This window comes from Emys orbicularis, chromosome 3, assembly GCF_028017835.1.
Source record: "Emys orbicularis isolate rEmyOrb1 chromosome 3, rEmyOrb1.hap1, whole genome shotgun sequence".
Classification (NCBI taxonomy): domain Eukaryota; kingdom Metazoa; phylum Chordata; order Testudines; family Emydidae; genus Emys; species Emys orbicularis.
The window spans coordinates 159,906,658-159,930,125 of NC_088685.1; the positions used below are offsets into that span (position 1 = coordinate 159,906,658).

General features: G+C 39.4%; 1 protein-coding gene across 1 annotated transcript in view; it reads right to left on the minus strand.

Moving 5' to 3' along the window:
* Window positions 1-1,552: 1,552 nt before the first annotated feature.
* The window catches only part of ENAH (ENAH actin regulator), a 183,342-nt gene continuing 161,426 nt past the window's right edge, over window positions 1,553-23,468 (minus strand). Inside the window, exons 7-15 of the mRNA XM_065401940.1 lie at window positions 21,651-21,949; window positions 21,235-21,359; window positions 20,686-20,740; window positions 20,295-20,343; window positions 18,616-18,682; window positions 13,498-13,560; window positions 7,546-7,624; window positions 6,526-6,583; window positions 1,553-1,590 (exon numbers count right to left, since the gene is read on the minus strand). Coding sequence (XP_065258012.1) covers window positions 1,553-1,590; window positions 6,526-6,583; window positions 7,546-7,624; window positions 13,498-13,560; window positions 18,616-18,682; window positions 20,295-20,343; window positions 20,686-20,740; window positions 21,235-21,359; window positions 21,651-21,949 — 833 coding nt within the window. The remainder of the gene's footprint in view (window positions 1,591-6,525; window positions 6,584-7,545; window positions 7,625-13,497; window positions 13,561-18,615; window positions 18,683-20,294; window positions 20,344-20,685; window positions 20,741-21,234; window positions 21,360-21,650; window positions 21,950-23,468) is intronic.

Genomic DNA, 23,468 nt, shown 5'->3' on the forward strand with positions numbered 1-23,468 from the left:
GAAAAAGTGCAGATTTGATCCACAATATTTTCCAAAGTATTACGGATCTGCCTTGCAGGACTTTTATTCCACTGAATTTTATTAGTTTAAACTAAGATTTGCATATATGAGGTGTTTTAACAAATTTTTAAACCATGGGAAAGAGGAAAGTGTCATCTCCTCTGAAAAGTTCTCACCTTGTTCTCTAAAGCTAATGCTGCCCCACTACTGTTCTTCTGCTTCCCTTTTTCTGCTGTGACCTAATGCTCCATCATAGCCCTTGCCCTTGTTTCCTCAGAGAGTCAAAAAGCAGCCTCAGAGAATACAGGAGCCGGTAATTGTTGTGCATCCTGTATTACCACAGGTGCATCACTGGTAATAGCTGATAAATTTAAATCGACTTGGATTTTGATCAAGTAAAGAAATGAAACAAAAGTGAGATGGGAGTTTTAGAACCATTACTGAATCGGAAATACAAATAACTCAAGAAATGATACAAAAAGGATTAAGTACCTGGTTCTGTTAACATGGTTACTGATAAAAGTCACAAAATTTTCCTCATTATTACACATGCATGTAATATGAGGAAAAATAGTGCAGAAATTAATCAAAATATTTTTAAACCAAAACTGTCACCTTCCCCTCCCCCCGCCCCAACTTTTTCCCTTGGCATTAATTAAGCCTTAAAAATGAAAAAGGCTACTTAATATTTATGACATGCAATGTTTTTTGTTTAATTAAAAAGCTGATTGTGTTGTGTTACCTTACAAAAATGTCCACATGCATAAATCTTAAAAAAAAAAGTCTGAAAATCTACTGTAAATCTACAACATACTAATGATTTACATTTGACCACTGGTTTGTATTATGTAGAAGTCTTAGATTTGGTAAAGCATTGTAACGATTTAGGAAGGCATCTACATCTTTAAACTCTGGACTGCTTGCTTTTTTGTTTACAAAATTGCATGAAGGCTAACTAGAGAGGCTTCCTATCATAAAATTCCAAAAACTTGATATGCCATCGCTTTCTAGGTGGTATTGCCCTTTAAAGCATACACTTCTAATTATTTCATATTTTGTGATCTGAACTTACATGTCTGCTCTTTGAAGTTATTAATGGAAATATCAAATATGATAGGAAGACAAACCTGAGATACATTTGCAGTACAACAGTATAGCTTGCTAAATCCTTCATTAATAAAGAAAACCTCTCTGAAAAGCCTTCCCAAGCTTTTCTCCTTTTTTGTGTTAACAATGAATTCTGAAATATGTGCAATTTTATCTTGACATGAGAACATCTCAATGCACTGTGATCTTGTCTGACAAATGTGGGAATTTCTGCATAATCATTACAGTAACTTTTAAGACTCTTTCCCACCCTGCTGTAAAGGTCAGAAAAAAGCAGCAAACTAGGAAGGAAAAAGCATATCACCAGAGTGATGTGTCTGAAAGTTTTCAGAATGTCGTTTTCCCCTCCTTCCAAGTGTCTGTCTCCATTTTCTTCTAACAGCTCACAAAATGTAGTCGACTTTATACCAAGTGAAAGAGTCACATTGGCTTAGTCCTAGTCTTTCTATGCAGTATTTGATTTGCTCAGTTCTTGCCTGATTGCTGATTAGGGAAGGAAAAAAGCATAAATTAACATTACATATTTAAAAAATACACTCGCCTAGACTGACACGTCTGTCCTTTGAACAAAAAGTTCATCCTACCAGAAGCCATCTTGTTAAAAATATAGTATACTGGACCTTAAGATTGTTTGACACCACGAAACAGAATTTAAAGATTACATCTTTTTTTCTGGTATAAAATATTCTGATATTTGATACTTCAGTCTTTCTCTCTCTGTCTCCGCCCACACTACTGCCTTTTTAATGGAGGGAACCACCACCACTTCACATGTCAGGAGGAGGATTTGGGTTCTATACTGACTTCCACCATATTGTTTAAGTGGTCACAGTATGTAGCATAGATGACAAAGCAAGCAAAAAAGGGAAGAAAAAAAGAGGCGAGGGAGCTGCTACATTAATGCATACAATTATTCATCCCAGTATTGAAAAATTAGTGTGGGACCATGAGTAATTCCAGGGGCAAGTTAATGATAGAAAGGGAAGGGAGCTGTCATTTGATTCATAAATATCTACACAATCATAATTTCAATGGTGTCACCCTCTGCAGCATGGCCTGCTAAGGTGAGGAGGTGGTGTCACTGGCCCTTCCACCACTAGTTCTAAGCTCCAGTTCCTCTGTTTTTTGGAAATTTTGATAATACAGTGTCATTGGAAATGGGCTGTGTTGGGTATAATTCAAAAGTCCTTTTCTCCCACAAGCACAATGGCACCAAACATTACAAACTTAGAACAATGACGTAGATACATATTTGAGAAAATGTTTAAAAGTCAACTTTTTTTAACATGTGCATGTCAAACTTGCAGCCCTCACAAAGTTAAATTGTGGCCTTTGACTGACAGTACTGTGTTATCAGTTAATGCTCAGAACATACCACCTGATTAATTTTAATGTTACAGATTACTATAAATGGAAGGAGTGCTTCAAGTTGATTTGCCATCATCTACAAAAAAGAAGCGGTTCAGAGGTATTGATAATCAGCTTTGTTTATTATGCCAAAGGAGTTGTAATGTGGCACTGGTTAGACAACAGCATCCAGCCAGAAATTACTGGAATCCATCTGCAAATAGTATGCACACAGTTGCATAACATACATTACATCATATAATTAATTACAATCCCTAAGTAATTTATTATAAAATCCTTGTTTTTACTTTGGTCTTGATCATTTTTAGGCACCAACAAGGAGATGAAAAATACCAACCAGTAGCTGAATTTGTGGAGAATAATATCGCAGAAGACTGGTTAAACACACAATGCTTGGCGGCACTTTACATGCTATAAGAAGTGAACCCATATCATAGAATTATAGAAGATTAGGGTTGGAAGAGACCTCAGGAGGTCATCCAGTCTAACCCCATATCTTTACAGTGATATGTGAAATTGGCTCCTTTGTTGATGGCACTGGCATTCCTGAGACCCCAGGTATTTTGCATAGTGGCAGTACTGTGAACCAAATTCTTAAAGGGAAAAAGTTGTGATATACTATAAAAGAACACACCCAAGCACTTGTTGCCCTTAAAAAATGCTACCTACATGTCTTCTTTGGAAAGCATAAAGATGTGTTTGAACTCCCAAAGGGTATAGGACTTATGAGACCTGTTCCATGCATCTAGTGTGCATTCCACTCTCAATGACCTATTGTGCACAAAGGAGAGCTTCAATATCGCAGAATGGATCAAGCAATTTGAAGAAGATGAATCTGCGACAAAGCCAACTTTCGGGATGGTGCGGTGATACATTAAGATGGTTGAGTCTTTGCTGCTCTTTATTTGATCTATCAGGACTGCTAATTGGAATTTGCACCTCACAGCACTAGAAGACTTAGTTAAATGCTTTTTTGCTTTCAATTTAACCACCTATTTGGCAATGATTGCCTGGTATCTCACTGAAGTAAGAGGTGTAGAAAAGTCTGAACCTGATATACGAGAGGAATTTCAAAGAGGAAATCGGGTTGTTTAAAGGTTGCCAGTTCCCTTCTGTTCAGCTGGTTCAGACAATGGCCTATCACATGAAAAAGAGAGCAATGAAAGTCATTGGGGGAGTTGGTGGGCATAACACAGCACCCACATGCTCTTGTTTTTCAGGTATGCAGCGGAATCATTAAAAATATTACCAGAAAGAAGAGACTCAGTAGTATTGTGCCTGTCCAAATCAAAATAATTGACTCCACAAACATCTTCAATGTCACAATGAAGCTACTGTCTCATACTCACACAAACAAGCTAACCACACACCTTGCAGGAAAAACACTCCAGCACGCATAGAATTACTCAAAGAATTTTGTTGTCGCATGGTGTAATGAAGCTGCTGCCTTGCATTGTTCTGTGAGTTCTTCGTAGGTCCCATGAGGAGGCTGACGCTACAATTATTTTGCATGCCATCAATGCCACAGAAACAGGTGCTCCGGAGCTCTGGATTTTTGCACAAGACATAGGTGTAGTGCTCTCTGTGAGACCCTATCCAAGATTTCTGCAAGATTGTTTTAGTGCTTGCTGCTGGGGAACAGACTCGCCATATATCCCTCAGCAACGTGTTCCTATCACTTGAACCACCAAAAGCCACCGCACTGCCAGGCTTCCATGCCCTTTCAGGATGCAACACTACTGCAAGGTTAGCTGGAAAGACCAAATGATCTTATTGGAAGGCATTTGATTCAGCTAAGCCTCTCTCCCTCATTCTGAAGATGCTCGGCACAGCTGAGACAGTCACTAGAGGAGTCCATATGCCAAATTTACCATTTGAAGACTAACATTACAACACTTGCAGACTTACAACGGTGGATGTTTTCCAAGAAGCAGACAAATGGAGAAAAATTGCCACTGACAAGGGGTGCATTACACCTGCTCCTGAATCAATCCTTCAGCTAATCAAATGCTAGTATATAAAGGCCAGATCCTAACTGCCCTGCAAATGACTGGCCAGAAAGCCTGCCTTGTATGGAGATGTATGAGTGCGCCATGGAAAAAGATCAATGTGACAATGTGTGTAGCTGTTGTGCCCCTGATGGAGACAATACCAACAGTGACTTTGATGAATAAATGTTTTCAGTTCTACATGTCAAGGCTAACTTCCTTAGGATTAGCCAAGATCATTGTCATTTTTATGTAAGCAATGCAACCCTGTGTTAAAATATAATTAAAAAGGTGATTTTTAAACAGTTTCTCAAGTATATAGCTACATATTTATTTTAGATTTGTCATGTTTTGTACCACTGTGTTAGTGGAAAAAGGGCTTTTGAATGATACCCAACTCAATCCATTCCCAATTACAATGTATTATCAAAATTTCCACCGATCAGAGGACCTGGACCTGGGAGCTGAGGGAGGGGAGTGTCTCCCCCCTGCTATGCTGCAGAGGGCGACACCACTGAAATTATGACTGTAGATTTTTATGAATCAAATGATACCTCCTTTATCTTTCCATCACTAACTTGGTCCACAGAATGAGATTTTCCTAAATTATGCTTCCAGACTACATACTATTTTCTATATAATGTGAAAGTAGCCAACCACCACTCTGCTCAGGACTGGACACTAGGCAAACATCACTGGACACTTGGCAAACATACACAGATGCTGCTTAGTTTAAACTAAGCAACAACCATGTACTAGGAGCCAGTCACTGACTGACTTGGATAGAAAAGGATTAATTTACTCCTCTCCTGTCCAGGTCAGTCAGCTATTAGCTCCTGCTGTGTGGACACTGCTCCATTAACCTCCTGGTGCCTGTCTCCCCAGGTCTCTGAGCGGTCCCTCTCCTGGCTGGCTTCCCTATTCCAGCACCTGGATAATGGCAGCCAAGCTCGGGCTGGTCGTCTGGTTCAATTACTGGTGCAACAGCTAGCCCCATGACAGTCAGGAGGAGCAGCAGTGCTAGCTACTTCATTGCCCATTAAGGTTTGACCTCACCATCCCTCCATCATGACAGGGGGGCAGTGGGACTAAATTTAAATAAGCAGCTTTGTGACCTGGTGAACAGGGTCACAGAACCACTCTGGTTGTCTCTCCGTTATAACCCCCTGAATTGGGTCCTAAGTACATGCCTATATTGCCTATTTCTTAATCTGGCCTTGACTCTGCTACTCTGATTATAATGATTAATGATAAATATTAAGTAGTGTCATCAGTACTGCCAACCGAAATTTAAAATAAACAAAAACTACGCCACCCTCCAAAAAAAATCCTGAGACTGGTTTTCAAATTATGAAATTAAAACAACAATTTTGGAGTTATTTGACTTTTGGTTTTTTGAGCCTTTAGCGGTCATATTTTCAAACTCTCCAAAACCCAAGAGGGTTAGAAATCTACTTATTTTAAAATTAAAGCTGTGATTAATGTAAAATCCCACCTCCTTGAATCATGTGATTAAGAAAAACACCAAATATCAAGAATTACGATACAATGTTGAAAGCAGTAATTGGGCTAAAATGTCACAGGATAAATACTGACTGCTTTGAAATATGTGACTCAACTGCTCTGGCTTTTAAGTGATACATTATTATATGACAATCTTGCCTTTCCTAAACTAAAGCAACATCATGAGATGGTAAACATCTGCAAGGAGGATCTTGCTCAATTTCTGCACCCATCCATCCACTTTTAAAAGACAGACATTGTTCAGCATCATTGCTCTATCCAAAAACCCTGCAGATAAGGTATAAAGTACCTGATTGTGCAAGAATAATAAAAACAATTAGGATAAGTTAGTTTTTCTTTTACTACAGGGTAGTGAGAAAAGGAGTGAACATTAGAAAGAGCAGTTCTATCATGAATTTGGCATTCTAGAATCCTCAGAATGTAGACAGAATCTTGAAAGAAAGTTTCCATTTCTGCATCTTTTCACCTTTAAGAAATGCTTATCCATTCTTTAAGACTTGGAAATCCAAAATATGTAGTGAATCAAGTTCATACTCACCATCAATGAGTTCTTCCTTTAATTTTGTTAATTCCTTTCTCATTTCATCTAAAATATCCTATGGTATCAGAATACAAGTAATAATAAATTAGTGTGGTTTAAACTTTCAGGTAAGAAAAAATGAAAGTAATTCTAATTTTTGTTCATTTTGAAACATCTCAAACTTATATTCCAGTCTGTATCTATATCTTCAAAATTCACCCTTAAACTCCTTTACTATTAGTAAGTAATAAAAATCCTATTTTAAAAATATGCTGCCCAAATCTTATAATTGATTTATAGGGCGCTTATCCCACCAAAGGTAGGAGGTACTTGAGTTACAACGATTTATCCACAAATTTCATGTTCTCCCACAACAAGTGGTGGCAATTTATGTAAAACTAGCAGGCACAGCTATAACTATAATTGCCCTGCAGATAAGATGTGAAAGTCCAAAACAAACAAAGAGAGAACCTAGACCAACAAATTATTCTCAGTTACACAGATAAAAATAAGTAGAATCTGACAGTAGTGCTACCATAATGCTCTCATCTCTCTATCTCCTTTCCTATTGCTGATTTGATATTTTAGATAATGATTTTCTGAAAATGCATTTAAATCTAGAGTGTGAAGGAATACAATTCTTGTGAAAATGTACTTTTCAACTTGGCATCATCGATAATCATTGAGAACAACAAAGAAGCATCCAAAGGATTGCTGTCTTGCTAAAACTTTACCATTCTCCTCAATTGTTAAGATGGTACACTTTTTTGTTATAGCTGAAAATATTAAATCAAACACAATATTCATTATCAGTTAAAACAATCTTGAGACTATATTCGTGACTTTGCTATATGTCATTGCAAAAGTACAGCTTGTAGAAAGTATTTAACCAGATATAAAAAAAAAAAAACCTTCCTGGATTTAGGTTTGAAACTAGGAAAAGGTTAAAGTTTGGTATTTAATCAAGAACTGTTGAAAGTCTTTAAAAGTTCTGCTATTACTTATTCTGAAAAGGTTTCTACTGAAGGTACTATATACCTGCTTCAATCTGTCATAGTCTAGCCCTTCTGACTGCACTCCATTGGCACTGGTTTGCCCAGATGGTATAGATTTTGGTCTGTAGAAAATAAAAAGAAGCGATGTATTACAGGTCTCTAATTACTGTATGTAGGCTTATTACAAAGCAGACATTCCCCCCCAAAAAATTAATGTGTTTTGTTAATAGTTACTGTCTTCCAAGATTGTGATAAAGAATTAGAATGAAAAGAGGATTTTTACAAAGATGTAGGCAGCCCAAGAAACACCAAAGCTGTACATACAGAATGGAAACCACCAGTAAAGGGCATTTTTCTGACATGGAAATATTACATTAATATATAATGACAAGGTGGGTGAGGTAATATCTTTTATTGGACCAATTTCTGTTAGCAAAAGTAACAAGCTTTTGAGGTATGCAGAGCTGTTCTTCAGGTTACTATAACTAACACAGGTACAACACTGCAAACAAATAATATATAATGAGTTATTAGTTCAAAACAGGAACAATTCAACAAGCAGAACTATTTTTTCAGTGATCTCTTATTTTTTCCTCCTAGAGCACATGAGAAAAGAAGAGTATCCCCTCTAAATTTATCTTGTAAACCCTTTATATATTTTTCTTTTTTAGCTTAACTTCTTGCTCATTAAAAAGGGGCCTATGTCACAATGACCTTTCCCCTCTGACTAAAGAAGGCAGTATGCTGACCTTGCTACAATATAATACATGGTGTATCTCCAAAAAGAATGCTGGATTGATCTATTCAAAACATGCTTGCAAACTGTGTGAACCAGATGACTGCAACATTTACAGAAATTACTAGTTTGGAAGTTGTAACACATTTCTGATGCACATAATCTTTTCCTTTAAATCACCTACAAATTTGTTTGCAGAAGACTGCCACATTTAAAAAAAAAATTCTGCATGCAGAGCTAACATTCTTAAATAAACAAGCTACATAGGAAGTTTTCAATAAGCTCTCCACATTTGTGTTTTTTGCCCTCTTCTATCCATGTAGTGTACATCGCTCACACTTGGGAACATACATACTTACTACAGATATATTCATGTCTCAGGAAATGTTTGCCTGATGGGCTGTTGGGGTACATGCAAGGGATGAAGGTTTTGAGAATAAAATTCAACCATCTTCCTTGAAAATTATGCATTAACTTCCCCTGGATTCCTGGACACTTTTGAGACTTGATAGTAATTCCTGTGTAGTAGCATACCCAGGATCTCAGGCCCTGCAATAAATTGGCTCACATGGGCCTTGATTTAGGTAGGCTACACATGCCTTGGAGAGTTCAGTAGACTCTATATGACCCTCAGAGTGGCATGGGAGGAAGGGGTAGATGCCTGAAGCAGCCATCCTCTGCCCTCCCCTCTACCTGTGCTGCTATCCAAAATGGGCCACTCCTCTTGTCTACTTTACCTATTGAGTATTTTAAATAAAATTGTGGCCACTCTGCCAAAGATTCTTGATGTTTGTCTCTCTTCACATTTACCCCATGACACTGAACAACTTAAGCTGAAAATTCACATTTAGTTTTGGTGAATTAATTACTTTTGAAATCCTTTCTTCTTCTAACACCTTGCTTCTGCGTCATTCTGGGACCATTTTTTAAACCACGTGCTTCTGTTTGCAGAATGATTAAGTTTACAGCTGATTTCAAAATTTGCTTTTCCTTATGTTAGAATTAACCTGGTGTATTTATGGTAAAGAATCTCCCTAATGGGGTAGGAGGAAGCAGGTTCTCTTTCACTGTCTCTCTGTGCTGCGCTGCTCTGAATAGGAAGGTAGAGCGAGGCTGCAGTTTTTGGCTTTGGAGCTTTTACGTAAGAGAAACACTTAAAAAAAATTGTGTTTCTCCTAGCTTTTGTCATCCCAAGATGAAGCTTTATTTACTGAAAGTAGGGCCGTCTGTGGCTGGGAGCAGAAGCCAGCATGGGGACACAGCTCAGCAACGAATTTCCCCTCTCATGCAGGATATATAACATGGCCTCAGTTCTTCCCACAGCTCCATAAACACAAAGCAGAAAATTTACGAGTAATTAAAAAAAATTGATAAAGTGAGGTGGGGGCCTGTCAAATCTCCCTCCTTTTAATGTCTTCTCTTCTTGCCATTTAGCTAATCCCTTTACATTTAGCCAAACTCAGGAAAGCTGTATCCCCCCCGCCCCAAAAGTGAACAGAAAAATATCATGGAACTAATACAATGCTCGCAATTCATCATTATTTTCAAGTTGTATCCCTTTTCCTTATAGCCTAATCAGAAAAGACAGACAAAGGGTAAATTCTTTGGGACATGGACTGTCTATTACACTATGTTTTTACAATGCTTAGAACAGTAGGCTCCATTCTTGGTTAACCTCTAAGTGCTACCTACGTTGATAGAAATATTTTCCAGAGAGATTTCTAACGGAAGGAGAAAAACTTTACCACTCCCCACCCGCTGCCTCAGCTTTTCAGTTGGACTGGTACTGTACACTCAGCTACCAGATAAGCTTTTTCCAATATTACAGAAACTTTTCTAACTTGTGTGATTCCAGGCAGAACGTGGGCTTTCCCCTGCACTATAGTCTAGGCCTGTGGTGTGTGCAAAAGGATATTAATTGGAAAACAAATCTGAGATACAAGAGTTGAGATTTCCCCCCCAACCAATTTATATAGGCCATTTTTTGACCTATTTGAAAAACTTGACACCCAAAATACACATTTATGCCCACAGTGTAATACTGGAGAGGAGACACTTGAAACCAATATGCCTGTGGGTTTGTCTACACTAGAAATGCTACAGCAGCACAACTGCAGCTGCACTGTTGTAGCGTTATTGCAGTGATGGAAGGGGTTCCTTCGTCACTAATAAATTCACCTCTACAAGATGCGGTAGCTAGGTCGATGGAAGAATTCTTACAGACGTACCAGGGCTTAGGTTGGCTTAATTACATTGCACAGGGTATGAATTTTTTCACAGCTCTAAGTGATGTAGTTAAGATGACCTAGGTGCAGTGTAGAACAGCCCTGAGGCTGTTCACCTTTTCTAGAAAGCAAAATCCTCAGTGCAGATTGAAGAATCCAGCATTTTATTTTAGTAGTTTCATGGGTAATATGAAGAAAAAAACACCTCCTCAAATTTTCTGAATCAGAGCAAAGTAGTTGAAAACTATAGTTCACCTTGCACCCCAAAGAACAACTACACAGTCTGTGCTAATGCTATGAAGCCAAGTCACAGTCTGAAGTCTGTTGTATAATCTTTAGATACTGAACTCTACTATATTTCCAGATAAAAAAACTCCTTGTTTGAAACTTACAAAGTTAACTTTCCAGCAATTGCTGTTTCACCGCAAATCTGCAAATACTATTGAAAATGAACACAGAAGCTGGTAGCAAAATGTGTCCCTCAGACATTTAGTTAAGAGAATCTAAGCATTATTTTTGTTTTCACACAGGTAGTTTTCCATATATCAAGAGTTCTTCTACACACTCCATAGATGGCCCATCAGTCCCTGAGGATTTCCATCAAGTCTCATTTAACTGTTCCCACTCTCAGTGTCTTGCTTTCTGACTAAAAAGCCCTGAGTGGGAAAATGGGAGCTATTATTCCAGAGACCAATAGTGTGGTTGCTGACTAATGACAATAGGAACAAAGTACATACATGGAACGGCAGAATTTAGCCCTTACAAACACAGACTGCTTATGGATTAGAGCTTTAAAAAACATTGCCAGTGTTTGCACTCCTAGTCACATTTCCCGTCAACATTACAATCATAATTTGTCTGAGAACTGGATAGGAAAGGGTCTATAGAATAGAAAAACCTAAATTCTACTACTCAGTGTGAAGACATTAAAATTATATGTTTTTCCTTCATGGATGCCTTGGTTTCTTGCAATAAAGGTATTTTGTTCAATCAACCCTATCAACTCTAATTTCCTTCGGAATTTGATATTTTTAAAAATTTCAGTCAAATCTAAAGTTTCCACTTACACTATTTGGTACCCTTCATTTCTCACAGCTGCACTTGTAGCTGGCTACTGATACTGCCAAGAGAAACTACTATCTAATGAAAACACAGCCTCCAAAATATCTCAACCATGAATTCCTGAAACCTGTCATTATGCAAGGCACTGCATTTAGCCGTATGGAGTGGAAATCCATCAACTTCAAAATTTGTTTGTCTCTAAGGTGCCACAAGTACTCCTGTTCTTTTTGCGGATACAGACCAACACAGCTGCTACTCTGAAACCTGTCATGAATTCCTGAGATTGCTACTGAGCTCCCCCATGTGGTGATTCATAGCATTACCTACCAAGACTGTGAGCCAACTATAATGCGCAATAAGAGAACTTGATTTAAACATGCAAGATAAAGCTTTGATTCATGCTAACATGCAAAATACCACCACCAAAGATAATTAGCTAATGGGGGAACTTTTCATACAAAAGAACAGGTAGTCACCACAGTGTTTGCTTTCATGAAAAAGACGTTAGCAAAAACAATTTTAAAAAAGTTGAGAAATTTGTCAGTAATTTTCTAGATTGTACCACGCTTTTTTTTTTTTTTTTTTTAAGTGAAAACTATTTTAATCCTGTACCATTTTGTCCAGAAATGTATTTAGTCTTTTAAAGTACTTTCTTAAGGCACTTTCTTTAAAAACAATTTAACTCTTTGAACACTGGCATTTTAAAAACTGCTAAATTAGTTGCTTTGGATGACAGATGCATAGTTTCACTCCCCGCAAAAGTTTAAAATATGCCCAGAATTACTCAATCACAATTCTGCAAATGTCTTTGCAACATAAACATGTTAATATGTTGAATGAGCTAGGTATGCATTTACCATGTCCTTTCTTTTAATAAGCATCTTTTAGACATTTATGTTAGACAAAATCTATTCAGTGAGCAGATCAACTTTACTGTATGATGAACAGCAACTATTCTTTTAGCTGGTGATAACAGTTGTGAAATACATTCTGGGATGAAATACATTCTCGGGAAGTTAGTAGCTAGATGATTCTATGTGCCAATCTTACTACTTTGAAAAACCGTAGCTTCTCAGGACATTACACCTTAATAAGGTGCTCTTCAGAAGCTGCAATCAGACATACAGTTATACTGTAATCCACATGTTTAAATTACTGTATAATTGAGATATTTTATATAAGTGAAATTAAAAGTTGCATGGCATTACTTTACAATGAGATCTATTTTTGACTATAGGACTGTTCTTTGGGTCACTATTGATGAGATGTTGAATTATTTTAAATCACATGGGAAAACATGGTGCATTCTGCAATTGGGGATGAACAGAAATTCTATTGCACCCAAGCAGCATGACATACATCTTAAGCACCTTATTTTGAATTGATAGCAGATAAACTGCCTTGCATTTAAAATTACCAATGAAGCTACCTATCTTTAAGGATTCTGAAAATGGATACAACTATAACTGAAGGAAAGACAGACAAATTGTTAAGAGGAGCTTTATGTCAGTGGTGCTCAACCAGCGGTCCGGGGCCCCCTGGGGGGCCACAAGCAGGTTTCGGGGGTGGGGGCTGCCACGCATGGCGCGCATTAGACTTGCTAGGGCCCAGGGCAGAAAGCCAAAGCCCCACGGCAAGGGACTGCAGCCCAGGACCCTGAGCCCCGCCACCCTAGGCTGAAGCTGAAGCCCAAGCAAGTTAGCTTTGCGGTGCCCGAGCAACTGCCTGCTTCCTACCCCTTAATGTCGGCCCTGGCTTTTATATGCAGAAAAACAGTTGTTGTGACTCCTGTGGAGTTTTTATTGCATGTTGGAGGGGGAGAGGGGGGCTCGGAAAGGAAAAGGTTGAGAACCCCTGCTTTATATCATTTGTGTTTGTGGTGATTACCAATCCATGTAGAAAAAGCCCAGCCCTGTTCTGGTCAAGTTGGTTAATTAAAAAAAAAAAGTCTCAAACCCTAACAGGATGATACCTGTTTAATGAATCATAGGACCTGTTTTCAGAAACAATCAGATTTTTCCATGGAGACTCCCGTCTATGAAGGGGGAAAAACACTAACTTAGGCTATATTAGAACTAGGTTATATGCAGTTTTAGAAAATGAATTATATTACAGTTTAAATTACTATACCAATTAAATCCTGAACACTAAAGGAAAGGATACTTAAGTCATTTAGAAGCTTAATTTTAAATAGGATAAGTAGGTATTTTATTTATTTTGCACATTTACTATGAATACCAACCTCCCTGTTGAGTCTCCTTGCTGAGTTATTCTGAAAAAAAAATAAAAAAAAAATCCTGCTTTACTTGTCAATTTTTCCAGACATGTCCAACAATCCTCATATGCAACTTAGGTCTTCTCTGCATATGTTAGAGGGAGATTGAAGCAGGGCCTAGCAGGAAGAAGACTCCTACTACCTGTAAATTGAGCTTTGGTGACAAAGCATTAAACAGTGGACCAATGTACTCTAAGCAGCCGTGCTCACTGACTAACTAGGGAAAGAAAGGCCTTTACAAAGACAGTTCTCAGCATACGTCTTTGCTGAGGAACAGACGTCAAGATTTCAGTGACTTGTAAGGTATGAAAGGACCTTCCCATGGCAACCTTAACACACATTCTATTGAAGCTTTTTTCCCCTCAGCTCATGAAGCGTCCGTGGCCAATGCTGATGGGGGGGAAGAGTCTTGGCAGCTCTAAATAAAAAAGTAAGACCTTTATCCGCTTGGATCTGCTGCTGCTAGAAAAAAATTACTTTTTTGGATACCTTTCCAGGTGACAAATATGGAGTCCTTGTTTGACTGGATGAGTTCTATATAAATACAACTAAAAGGCTCTGACTCACTCAAACTATGCCAAAATCTCTCCTTGGAGGATTTAGAAGATGGGCAAAATCTTGGTGGGGCAGTTTCTTGCTATGAAAGAAGACTCAGACTTGTGAATAAATACTTGGACTGTTCTGAAAACAGCTTTATTCTTACAGAAGGTCATAAAACATTCTTAACAGGAGATGGCAGCTCTCCGGCTCATCTGATTGAAGCAATAATGATGATAAAGGCTGTTTTAAAAAGAAGAGGAAGTTATTTAACTGGAGGTTCTTCTAGATGTGTGGTCCCTATCTGTATTCCGCTGAGGGTTTACACATGCGCACCATGCATCCGGCACACCATGAGCCTGGAATCAGAGAATTTAAAAGTAGTAGTGTCTGTTGGTCTGTGCATGTGCCCTGAACTTGCCTCATGGTTTCATCCAAGGTTATAAAAGGGAGGAGCGGACTGACTGCGTCTCCAGTTCCTTCTTCACTGCAAATCAACAGATCTGCAGCAGAGAGGAAGGAGGGCAGAAAGTGGAATACAGATAGGGACCACACATCTCAAAGAACCTCCAGTTACAGATAAGTAACCTCTTCCTCGTCTTTGAGTGATAGTCCCTATTGTATTCTATTGAGGGCGACCAGCAAGCAGTACCTAAGTTGGAAAAGGGCACAAGAATGTAGATGGGAGAGATGAGTGGAAGACAGCTGCACTGAAAGAGGCATCTGCCACTGAGTCTTGCACCAAGGCATAATAAGTAGCGAAGGTGTGACTCAAACTCCATGTGGCCACTCTACATATATCCTGAAGTGGCACGTCATAGAGGGAGGCCATGGTCGCAGCACGGGCTCTTGCTGAGTTGGCCCACGCTCCTCCGAGGGTGACTGCCGTCCCTTAACTCTTTCAGCTATTGCAATAAACAGTCAGAGATCTCCTGATTGGTTTTGTCCTGTGTAAGTAGAAGGCTAAGGCCCTATGGACATCTAGGGAGTGGAGTCTCTGTTACTCTTCCAAAGTATGCCATTTCGGGAAGAAAACAGGTAAGTGGATAGGTTGATTAATGTGAAATTGGAAGACTACCTTTGGCAGAAGTTTGGGATGCAGAGGCGAGGAAATTTTATCAGTACAGAAAGTCATGAAAGGAGAGCCCGCCATCATGGCCCCAGGCTCGCCAACTCTTCCTGCTGACATGATAACCAACAAAAACACGAACCAACAAAAACAACATGAGAACCAACAAAAACCAGGCCCCCAAACTATTTTATTCAAACTACTAGACACTACCTAAAAACAACAACAATTTGTAAAAATTAACTATATACAAGGTTGCTTGAGAAAGTGCGTCACAAGCAAATGGACACCAATTGTTCCAACTTGGACCATACAGCGGTGAGAAGGAACTGGAGATGAAGTTGGTCTGCCCTGCCCTTTATCACCTTGGATGAAACCATAAGGCCAGTTCAGGGAGCATGTGCAGTCCAATTGACACTACTACTTTTAAATTCTCCAGCTCTGGATGCATGGTGGTACAGACGCAGGGTGCGCATGTGTAAACCCTCAGCGTAATACAGTAGGTACCATCACTCGAAGAACACCACAGATTTTAAAACCAAGTTTAGACTCCACAGATGGACCACAAGGTTAAACTTGGTTTCAGGCAAGATATAGCACTAACAAAACATCTGATATAGAAATGAACTCCTGTTATGAACTTTTCCATTTTCCTTCTGATTGCTCCAAGAATGTAAATTTATCCCTGAAGGATGGTTGGTCATTGGTTATGAAAGAACGTGTCCCACAGACCATTGTTTAAAACAGCGGTTCTCAAACTGTGGGTCGGGACCCCAAAGTGGGTTGCAACCCCCTTTGAATGGGGTCACCAGGGCTGGCTTAGACTTGCTGGGGCCCGTGACTGACACCTGAGCCCCACTGCTCAAGGCCAAAGCCTGTGAGCTTCAGCCCTGGGCGGCAGGCCCCAGGTTGCAAGCCCCCTGCCTGGGGCTGAAGCCTTGATCTTCAGCTTTGGCCCCCCTGCCCAGAGCAGTTGGGCTTGGGCTTTGGCCCCCCACCCACGGCAGTGGGGCTTGGGTGGACTCAGGCTTCGGTCCCCCCTGCTGGGGTTGTGAAGTCATTTTTGTTGTCAGAAGGGGGTTGCGGTGCAATGACGTTTGAGAGCCCCCGGTTTAAAAGTTCAGACAGCAAAATATGGTGGAATGCCTTCTGGATTCCAAAATAGAATCCCTCATACAAATAGCATTTTGTGATTAAAATCTCCCTCAATTGCCAGGCTGTCAGTTGTAAGCTGGACAGACCTGGTGAAAAAGAGGTCTCTGTTGCCTAACGTGGAAAGTCAGAGGCAAATAAGACAGCCATCTGACCAGGCTAGGTTAGTGTGGCATCATATGGCAGCACAGCACTTTTAACTTCAGATATTATTTGCATTAGAAGTGACAGAAAACAAAGCACTTGTCCTGTAGTAGGAATAGAGAAGTCAACTGCTAGAGCAGGGGTGGGCAAACTACGGCCCGCGAGCTGCACCACGCGGCTCGGCCCCGCTCTGGTGCTCCAGCCAGGGCGCTGGGTTGGGGCCGCACCACGCGGTTCCTGGAAACCGCGGCATGGACCCACTCCAGCTGCTATGCGCTCCAATGGGAGCTGCAGGGGCGGTGCCTACGGATGGAACAGCGTACAGAGCTGCCTGGCCACGCAGGAGCCGGAGAAGGGACATGCCACTGCTTCCGGGAGCCGCTTCAGGTAAGCGCTGCTCAGAGCCTGCAACCCCTGAGCCTCTCCCCATACTCCAATCAACTGCCCCAGCCCATATCCCCCTCCTGGTCTCCAAACCCCTCAATCCCAACCCTCCTGCACCCCAAACCTCTCATCCCCAGCCCCACCCCAGAGCCCACATCCCCAGCCGGAACCTGCACCCCCTCCCACACCCCAACCCCAATTTTATGAGCATTCATGGCCCGCTGTATAATTTCTATTCCCCGATGTGGCCCTCGGGCCAAAAAGTTGCCCACCCCATGCTAGAGCCTGCCTAGTTCTTGGAAATTAGAAAAAAGATGCTAACAAACTGATTGTGCTTGGTGCTGCTTTTATTTTCAAGCACAAGATCTACGGGGATGAGAATATTTTGCTAGTGACAGAAATGGGGCATTCAGCTACAGGATCTATGTTTGATTAATTTTTCCCCTCTCTGTGTAGTTATCACCCTATTGTCCTTTCAAACGTTAATAACAAGAATCTCTCATGTTTGAAAGAGAACATTTTCCTCAGGGTTAAATCGAGAATCTGGTTGTCTTTTTTTAGATCCTCACAAGGTATTTCTCGAGGGAAAAAAATTATCAGACTAACTATAAGACGTTTCTCAATCAGAATTCCTCAGCACTTGTATGCAGGACATACAGGATCATTAATTGAACAATTCCTTATTTTTTACCTTATGGCCAAATATATGCATTTTAGCAGGGCTTTGGAGCTGTGCTCCGGCTCCGCTCCATTTCCAGGCAAAAACCTGCAGCTCCACTGCTCCACTCTCCAGCTCCGGGCTCCGCTCCAAAGCCCTGCATTTTAGGATCTTTATGGGAGCATTAGTTAAACAATTTATCCCAAAAGTTAGAATGGCTATCCTGGCCATTTCTCTGTTAGATCTGTCATCTAATTAGGCACTGACGTTCTCTCTAAGGTATTAACAAAGAATTGGGTAGTGTGTTGAAGGATCTCTCTTTGCTGTATCCCTCAGGATGGAGTAGGCCCAAACACATTGCTTAGAGTTTTCACGAGAATCAGATTTGGCAGAGATCATCAGGCTTTGGCCTAAATACCTAGTTAGGTTTGTATATTATCATACCATCATAATACAGAGGGACTAGGCTGTTAGGCAGATTCATCTGCTGTTGAGTGCATGAATGAAATCTCTTATCTGCCTTTAGTAAGAGGACAACTCATGTTTGAGGACTGAAGGACATGCATCTTGAATGGAAAATGAAATGTTTCCATAACCAAAGTTATACCACAATCAGAAAAGTTGTAATTTGATATTTGTTAATAAGATTCTACTTTGTTTAGCATTTTGCATTCATTCCTCAATCCTCCTCAAAACTCAGTATCAATATTCCTATACCCATAAAAACATCAGAAATGAAATCTATTCAGCTGCCTTATTTACAATAGTTAGATGGTATTTATTATTTTTATTCCAATATTTTTTATGCACAACGAGTAATGACAATGCTGCACATCTGAAAAAGATAAGTACTGGTTTAAAAAGCGTGTACCTGGAGATAACAGGTGACTTGCTTCCATTCACTGTATTTGTTCTTTCCCAAGGTTTCCTTGTTAGTTCTTTAGATATATAAATAAAATCATTAGAGACACCAGCTTTCATATTCATTCATCACTAACAATGCATATGAAGTAACTTCAGGTAGCTATGGACTTAAGATACTTAACTTTTACCATCTTGCATTAATTCTTCAAAATTAAACCACCACCTGGAAAACTATTATCTTTTAATTTTTTTTTTTTTGATCAGTTACACTACGTGTAGTGCAGGTAGCACCTAACTGTTTCACTTTGTCTTTGTATAGTACATTGTGCAAGAGGGCCATAAGATCGGCTGGGGCCTTTAAGTGTTACTCCAACAATCACCTCTTTAGATTCATTGTATTCATATTAATGTTGAAAGCTAGCCTCATATATACTCAAGTTCTGTGCTCCATCTAGTGGAGTATGTTTTCAGTTCTATTAGAAATTCTCTCCAAGAAGTTTTGGCTCACTACCTTGAGTCACCTACAGCACTCTAGAGACAAATAAGGGTACATGATCATGGGCAATGAAATGCACTTCTGTCTAACAGTTAAGGATGACTGCATAAGTCACTGGCAGGGTACAGCCAAGAATCAGCTATTCGTGATTCACTGCAACAAATAAAAGTCCATTACTCTGTCTAGAGTCCTGTTGTAGTTATTATATATCAGAGGAGGAGCCATGCTGCAGAGATATTAGAGGTATACACTTTATTAATATAAGTTTAGAGATATTAGTATACAAGTATACTTTGTCAGGGTACAGTAATAACTGCCAATAGTCCAGGTCTGACCATAGTAGTCTTTGTTTTTTTCCCCCCATTGAACTCCTATCCCTGCCAGTGTCCTGTGATTGTTGTCAGGCAAGTTGCTTGATAGCCTTCTTCTCTGTTCCCTGCCAGTTTCCTCTTACTCCCACACACTCAACTCAGTGGGTCCCTGCACTGAGATGGGAGTTCTGGGGCAATTTCTCTTGGTGTATGTCACCTGCTCTTCCCCAGTGGTATGAGATGCTTGCACTACTACTGGATAGCAACAGAGACTTAGCCATTCAATGGCAGAATACATGAGGTTTTGATTATGGGACAAAAAACAGATGGCAAATTCAGTAGTCTACATTTACAGCTTTGTCCCCACATAATACTATTAGATCAATGACTGCCTATCCTGCAAACACATTGCCATTAGCTTCTGTTAATTTTTTAAAACTTTGAATCCAGTTCACGTGTTTGCAGCTGTACATTTCATGTGCAGTTTTACGTTTAGCTATGTATGGTAAATGCCAGACAACAAACCTATTTAAAAATTGCATGACTTTGTTCACCTCAACTTTGTTCAAAGAGTGTGTACTATTTATATTAAGGCTATCAGTGGATTTGTGGACAGTAACATAAGAGAAAATAGTTAAGATTAACCATAAATGGGGATAATTTGAGTTTTAGACAAATTATTACCAACGAATAAAAACAAGATTTATTTTTAACTACTGATCATACTAAGATACTTATGTTATTTCATTTTCATGATAAAACACTCAGGATTATGAATTCTGATATCATAACAAAACAATTTTTAATAAAACTTCAGCACTAACACTTAAAGGGAATTTTGAAAAGTTAAAGTGCACTTCACAGATTTATATTACTTACCAGGTGTGCTTGTTGAAGAAGGCTTAGAAGTTGAAGGCTCTGATTCTTCCTGATTAAAATGAGGAGAAAAAGCTTTAGAATCCTGCAAATCTGGTCAGATTGATGTAAAGTTGTTTAACGGAATTGTTTATATATTTATAGCTAAATCTTTTTCAGGCAGTTAATGAGCTCTGTTCACATAAAATCTCACTAGAAGTACAGAAGAAATTTGTAAGAACTAAACTAAACGTTTAAGACAACCCCATTGTACTTGTACCCTTTGAAAAAATGGAGGTTATATTTTTCCATTAAGACAAGCTGTAAATGATTTGTAATTTGAACCACTAGAATAGCTTTCTTATATGGCCTGGTATTAAATAATTCAAAGCCAGCAAAATAATAATCAATTTACAGTTTTATCCTCTTTCTGCTCTGGTTCTGTTGATCCCTTTTCAGCAATTCTTCTCCTAAAAGACAGAAACATGAGTTAAGAATGAAAGGGAGATGGCTAAAGTTATCAAAAAGTTATAGCTACAAAATGGAAAATATTTGTTTAGTTATGTTAAAGGCATACACGACTTGAAATCTAGATCAACTTAAAAACAGGAAAAAGCAGTTTCAAGTATACACTTTCCACTGAGTCTTCTAGCCAACACCGGTGGTTTTGCAATCACATTTTCCTATTTAAAATGTTGGTTTTTGCTCCCACCCCGCTGAGCAAAAGACACACGCAGAGGAAACTAGCTACTTGACTATTCATGAGTGAAAATAAAGTTGACTGTACACAAAGTGCTATGAACGCACAAAGGAAAAATATTTCTGTAATTTTTCAGTTGTAGATTACAATAGTAGGTACATTCTATGACAGAGGTATGATTTTTAAGTTCACAGTATTCCTTTAAGATTACTGTGAAACTATCATACTATCTACAGCTGTGTAAGAATACAATTATTTGTTTACCTCCTGGCCAGCAGGGCGCTCATTTCTTCCATTAATCCACTGCCTCCCAAGGGAAGTGGTCCATTTCCACGAACACTGTCTGTTTTAGATGAAGCTCCTCCACTTGAACTAGAGAACTCTTCACTCTTTATGACAGTACACAAAATAATAGTATATTTGAGAACTATTGAATAAATTCATGATTTTACATTCATGCAGAAAAACACTAATGTAACTTACTATAACAAAAATCACCTGGGCATAAAATACAGCTTCAATGAATACATCTAACAACTCTGCTTTAATTAGTCAAGTTGCTCTCTGGGTAGACCTATTCCTGCTATTCAAGTTATTAATATGTTAGTAGAAATTATTCCAAAGTTACCCTCATAGAATTTAGAAGTGTAAGTCACAGACAAATCCAGATTTACATTTACCCGTGACACTTTCCTAAGTTTGGCTCCAGCGAGTGCAGCTGCTAGTCCAGTTAAAGGGCGACTGTCTTCAGACATAGATCCCATAGAAAATCCAGAGGTAGGGAGAGGAGGGGCAGGAGGTGGAGGAGGAACAGGAGGAGGAACTTGGCTAGGAAGAGGAGGCGGTGGCGGTGGCCCTGAGGGTGGAAGTGGAGGTGGTGGTGGTGGACCTGGGGGAGGTGGGATTGCTGCTGAAGACTGAGCTGGGCCAGGTGGTAGTGGAGGTGGGGGTGGAGGTGCAGGTGGTCCTTGGATGACACCTATTTGAAACGAAAAACAACATTAAGAATTAAGACGAGCTGGATTTTATTTCCATTGAAATAAGGGCTTTTCTTCTTAGTACATACTAAGAAAAAAAAAATAGTCTTCCTAAATTAACTAGAAAAATATTGTGTCTTGTTTAAACACAGGAAAAATAATCCACCTTGGGGAAAACAAGTTTTTTAAAATACATTAATAAGCATTATATTGTACATAATGCTGTAGAAGAGAAGAGGTTAGTCAAGAGAATCCTTAGACATGCAACACAATGACACTAGTCAGTCTTTTCACTATAACAAAAAAACTGCTACATAAACAGAAAAGTGGGCAGAATTTTAAAAGAAAACCGATGAGGAGTAACACAAGCACTACAGATTATAAGAGAAAAACACTCCTTCACCTGATAACTCAGAATGGGTCTCAAAATGCAAACCTAAAATGGAATGTTACTTTGCAAGCAGGTGCTCCCACTCCACCCAAACATTTAAACAAACCTTTTAAAAGTTATTGTTAAACTGAAAGTTCTGACACTTGATTTCTAGACTTACATAAATACATCTTATCTGTAAATATTTCAGAACTCAACTCTAATTATTAAATACAAAATACATTAGTGAGTTAGAGAATTGTTATTCTTGTAAGAAAGTTTATAGGGAGAGCAACTGTTTTTAATTTTGTGAAAAAAATACATTTCATATGACTCCTTTAATTCTCTAAATTCAGAATGATATGCAGTATGCTTTGAGGAAGAGCATTGTTTAAGTATTACTACAAATGCAAAAAGTTTATTCCATGAGCACAAACAAGCAACTATATATGAAACTGTAACTTAATTTTTTTTTTTTAACTTTTTCTGATTATTATAAAACGTCTTAATAAATTATTTGAGTGGAAGATCATCCAACTTAATAAATTTAAGAGCTTGACTTCATGTAAAAGTTGCACCACTTTAGCTAAAATTAGTATTTAGTTTAACTGGTGCAGACATATGCATGGATACTCAAATCTTTTTAATCCTTGTTTATGTCAACTTAAAACCTGTTGATTGTTGATTTGAATTATTTTAAACTAGGTTTATATCAAATTAAGAGCATGCACAAGCTTTTGCATCACTGTAACTAGAATTTAGAACTAATTGTAGCTAAACTGGTGTGACTCTATGTCAAGGGTGGGCAAACTATGGCCCGGGGGCCACATCCGGCCCTTCAGACGTTTTAATCTGGACCTCGAGCTGGGGAGCAGGGTCAGGGGCTTGCCCCACTCTGCATGTGCCATGACTCTGCGCAGCTCCCGGAAGCAGCAGCATGTCCCCCCTCCGGCTCCTACATGTAGGGGCAGCCGGGGGGCTTCACACGCTGCCCCTGCCCCAAACGCTGCCTCCGCAGCTCCCATTGGCTGGGAACCATGGCCAATGTGAGCTGCAGGGGTGGCGCCTGCGGATGGGGCAGTGGGCAGAGCCGCCTGGCCGTGCCTCTGCGTAGGAGTCAGAGGGGGGGTCATGCCGCTGCTTCTGGGAGC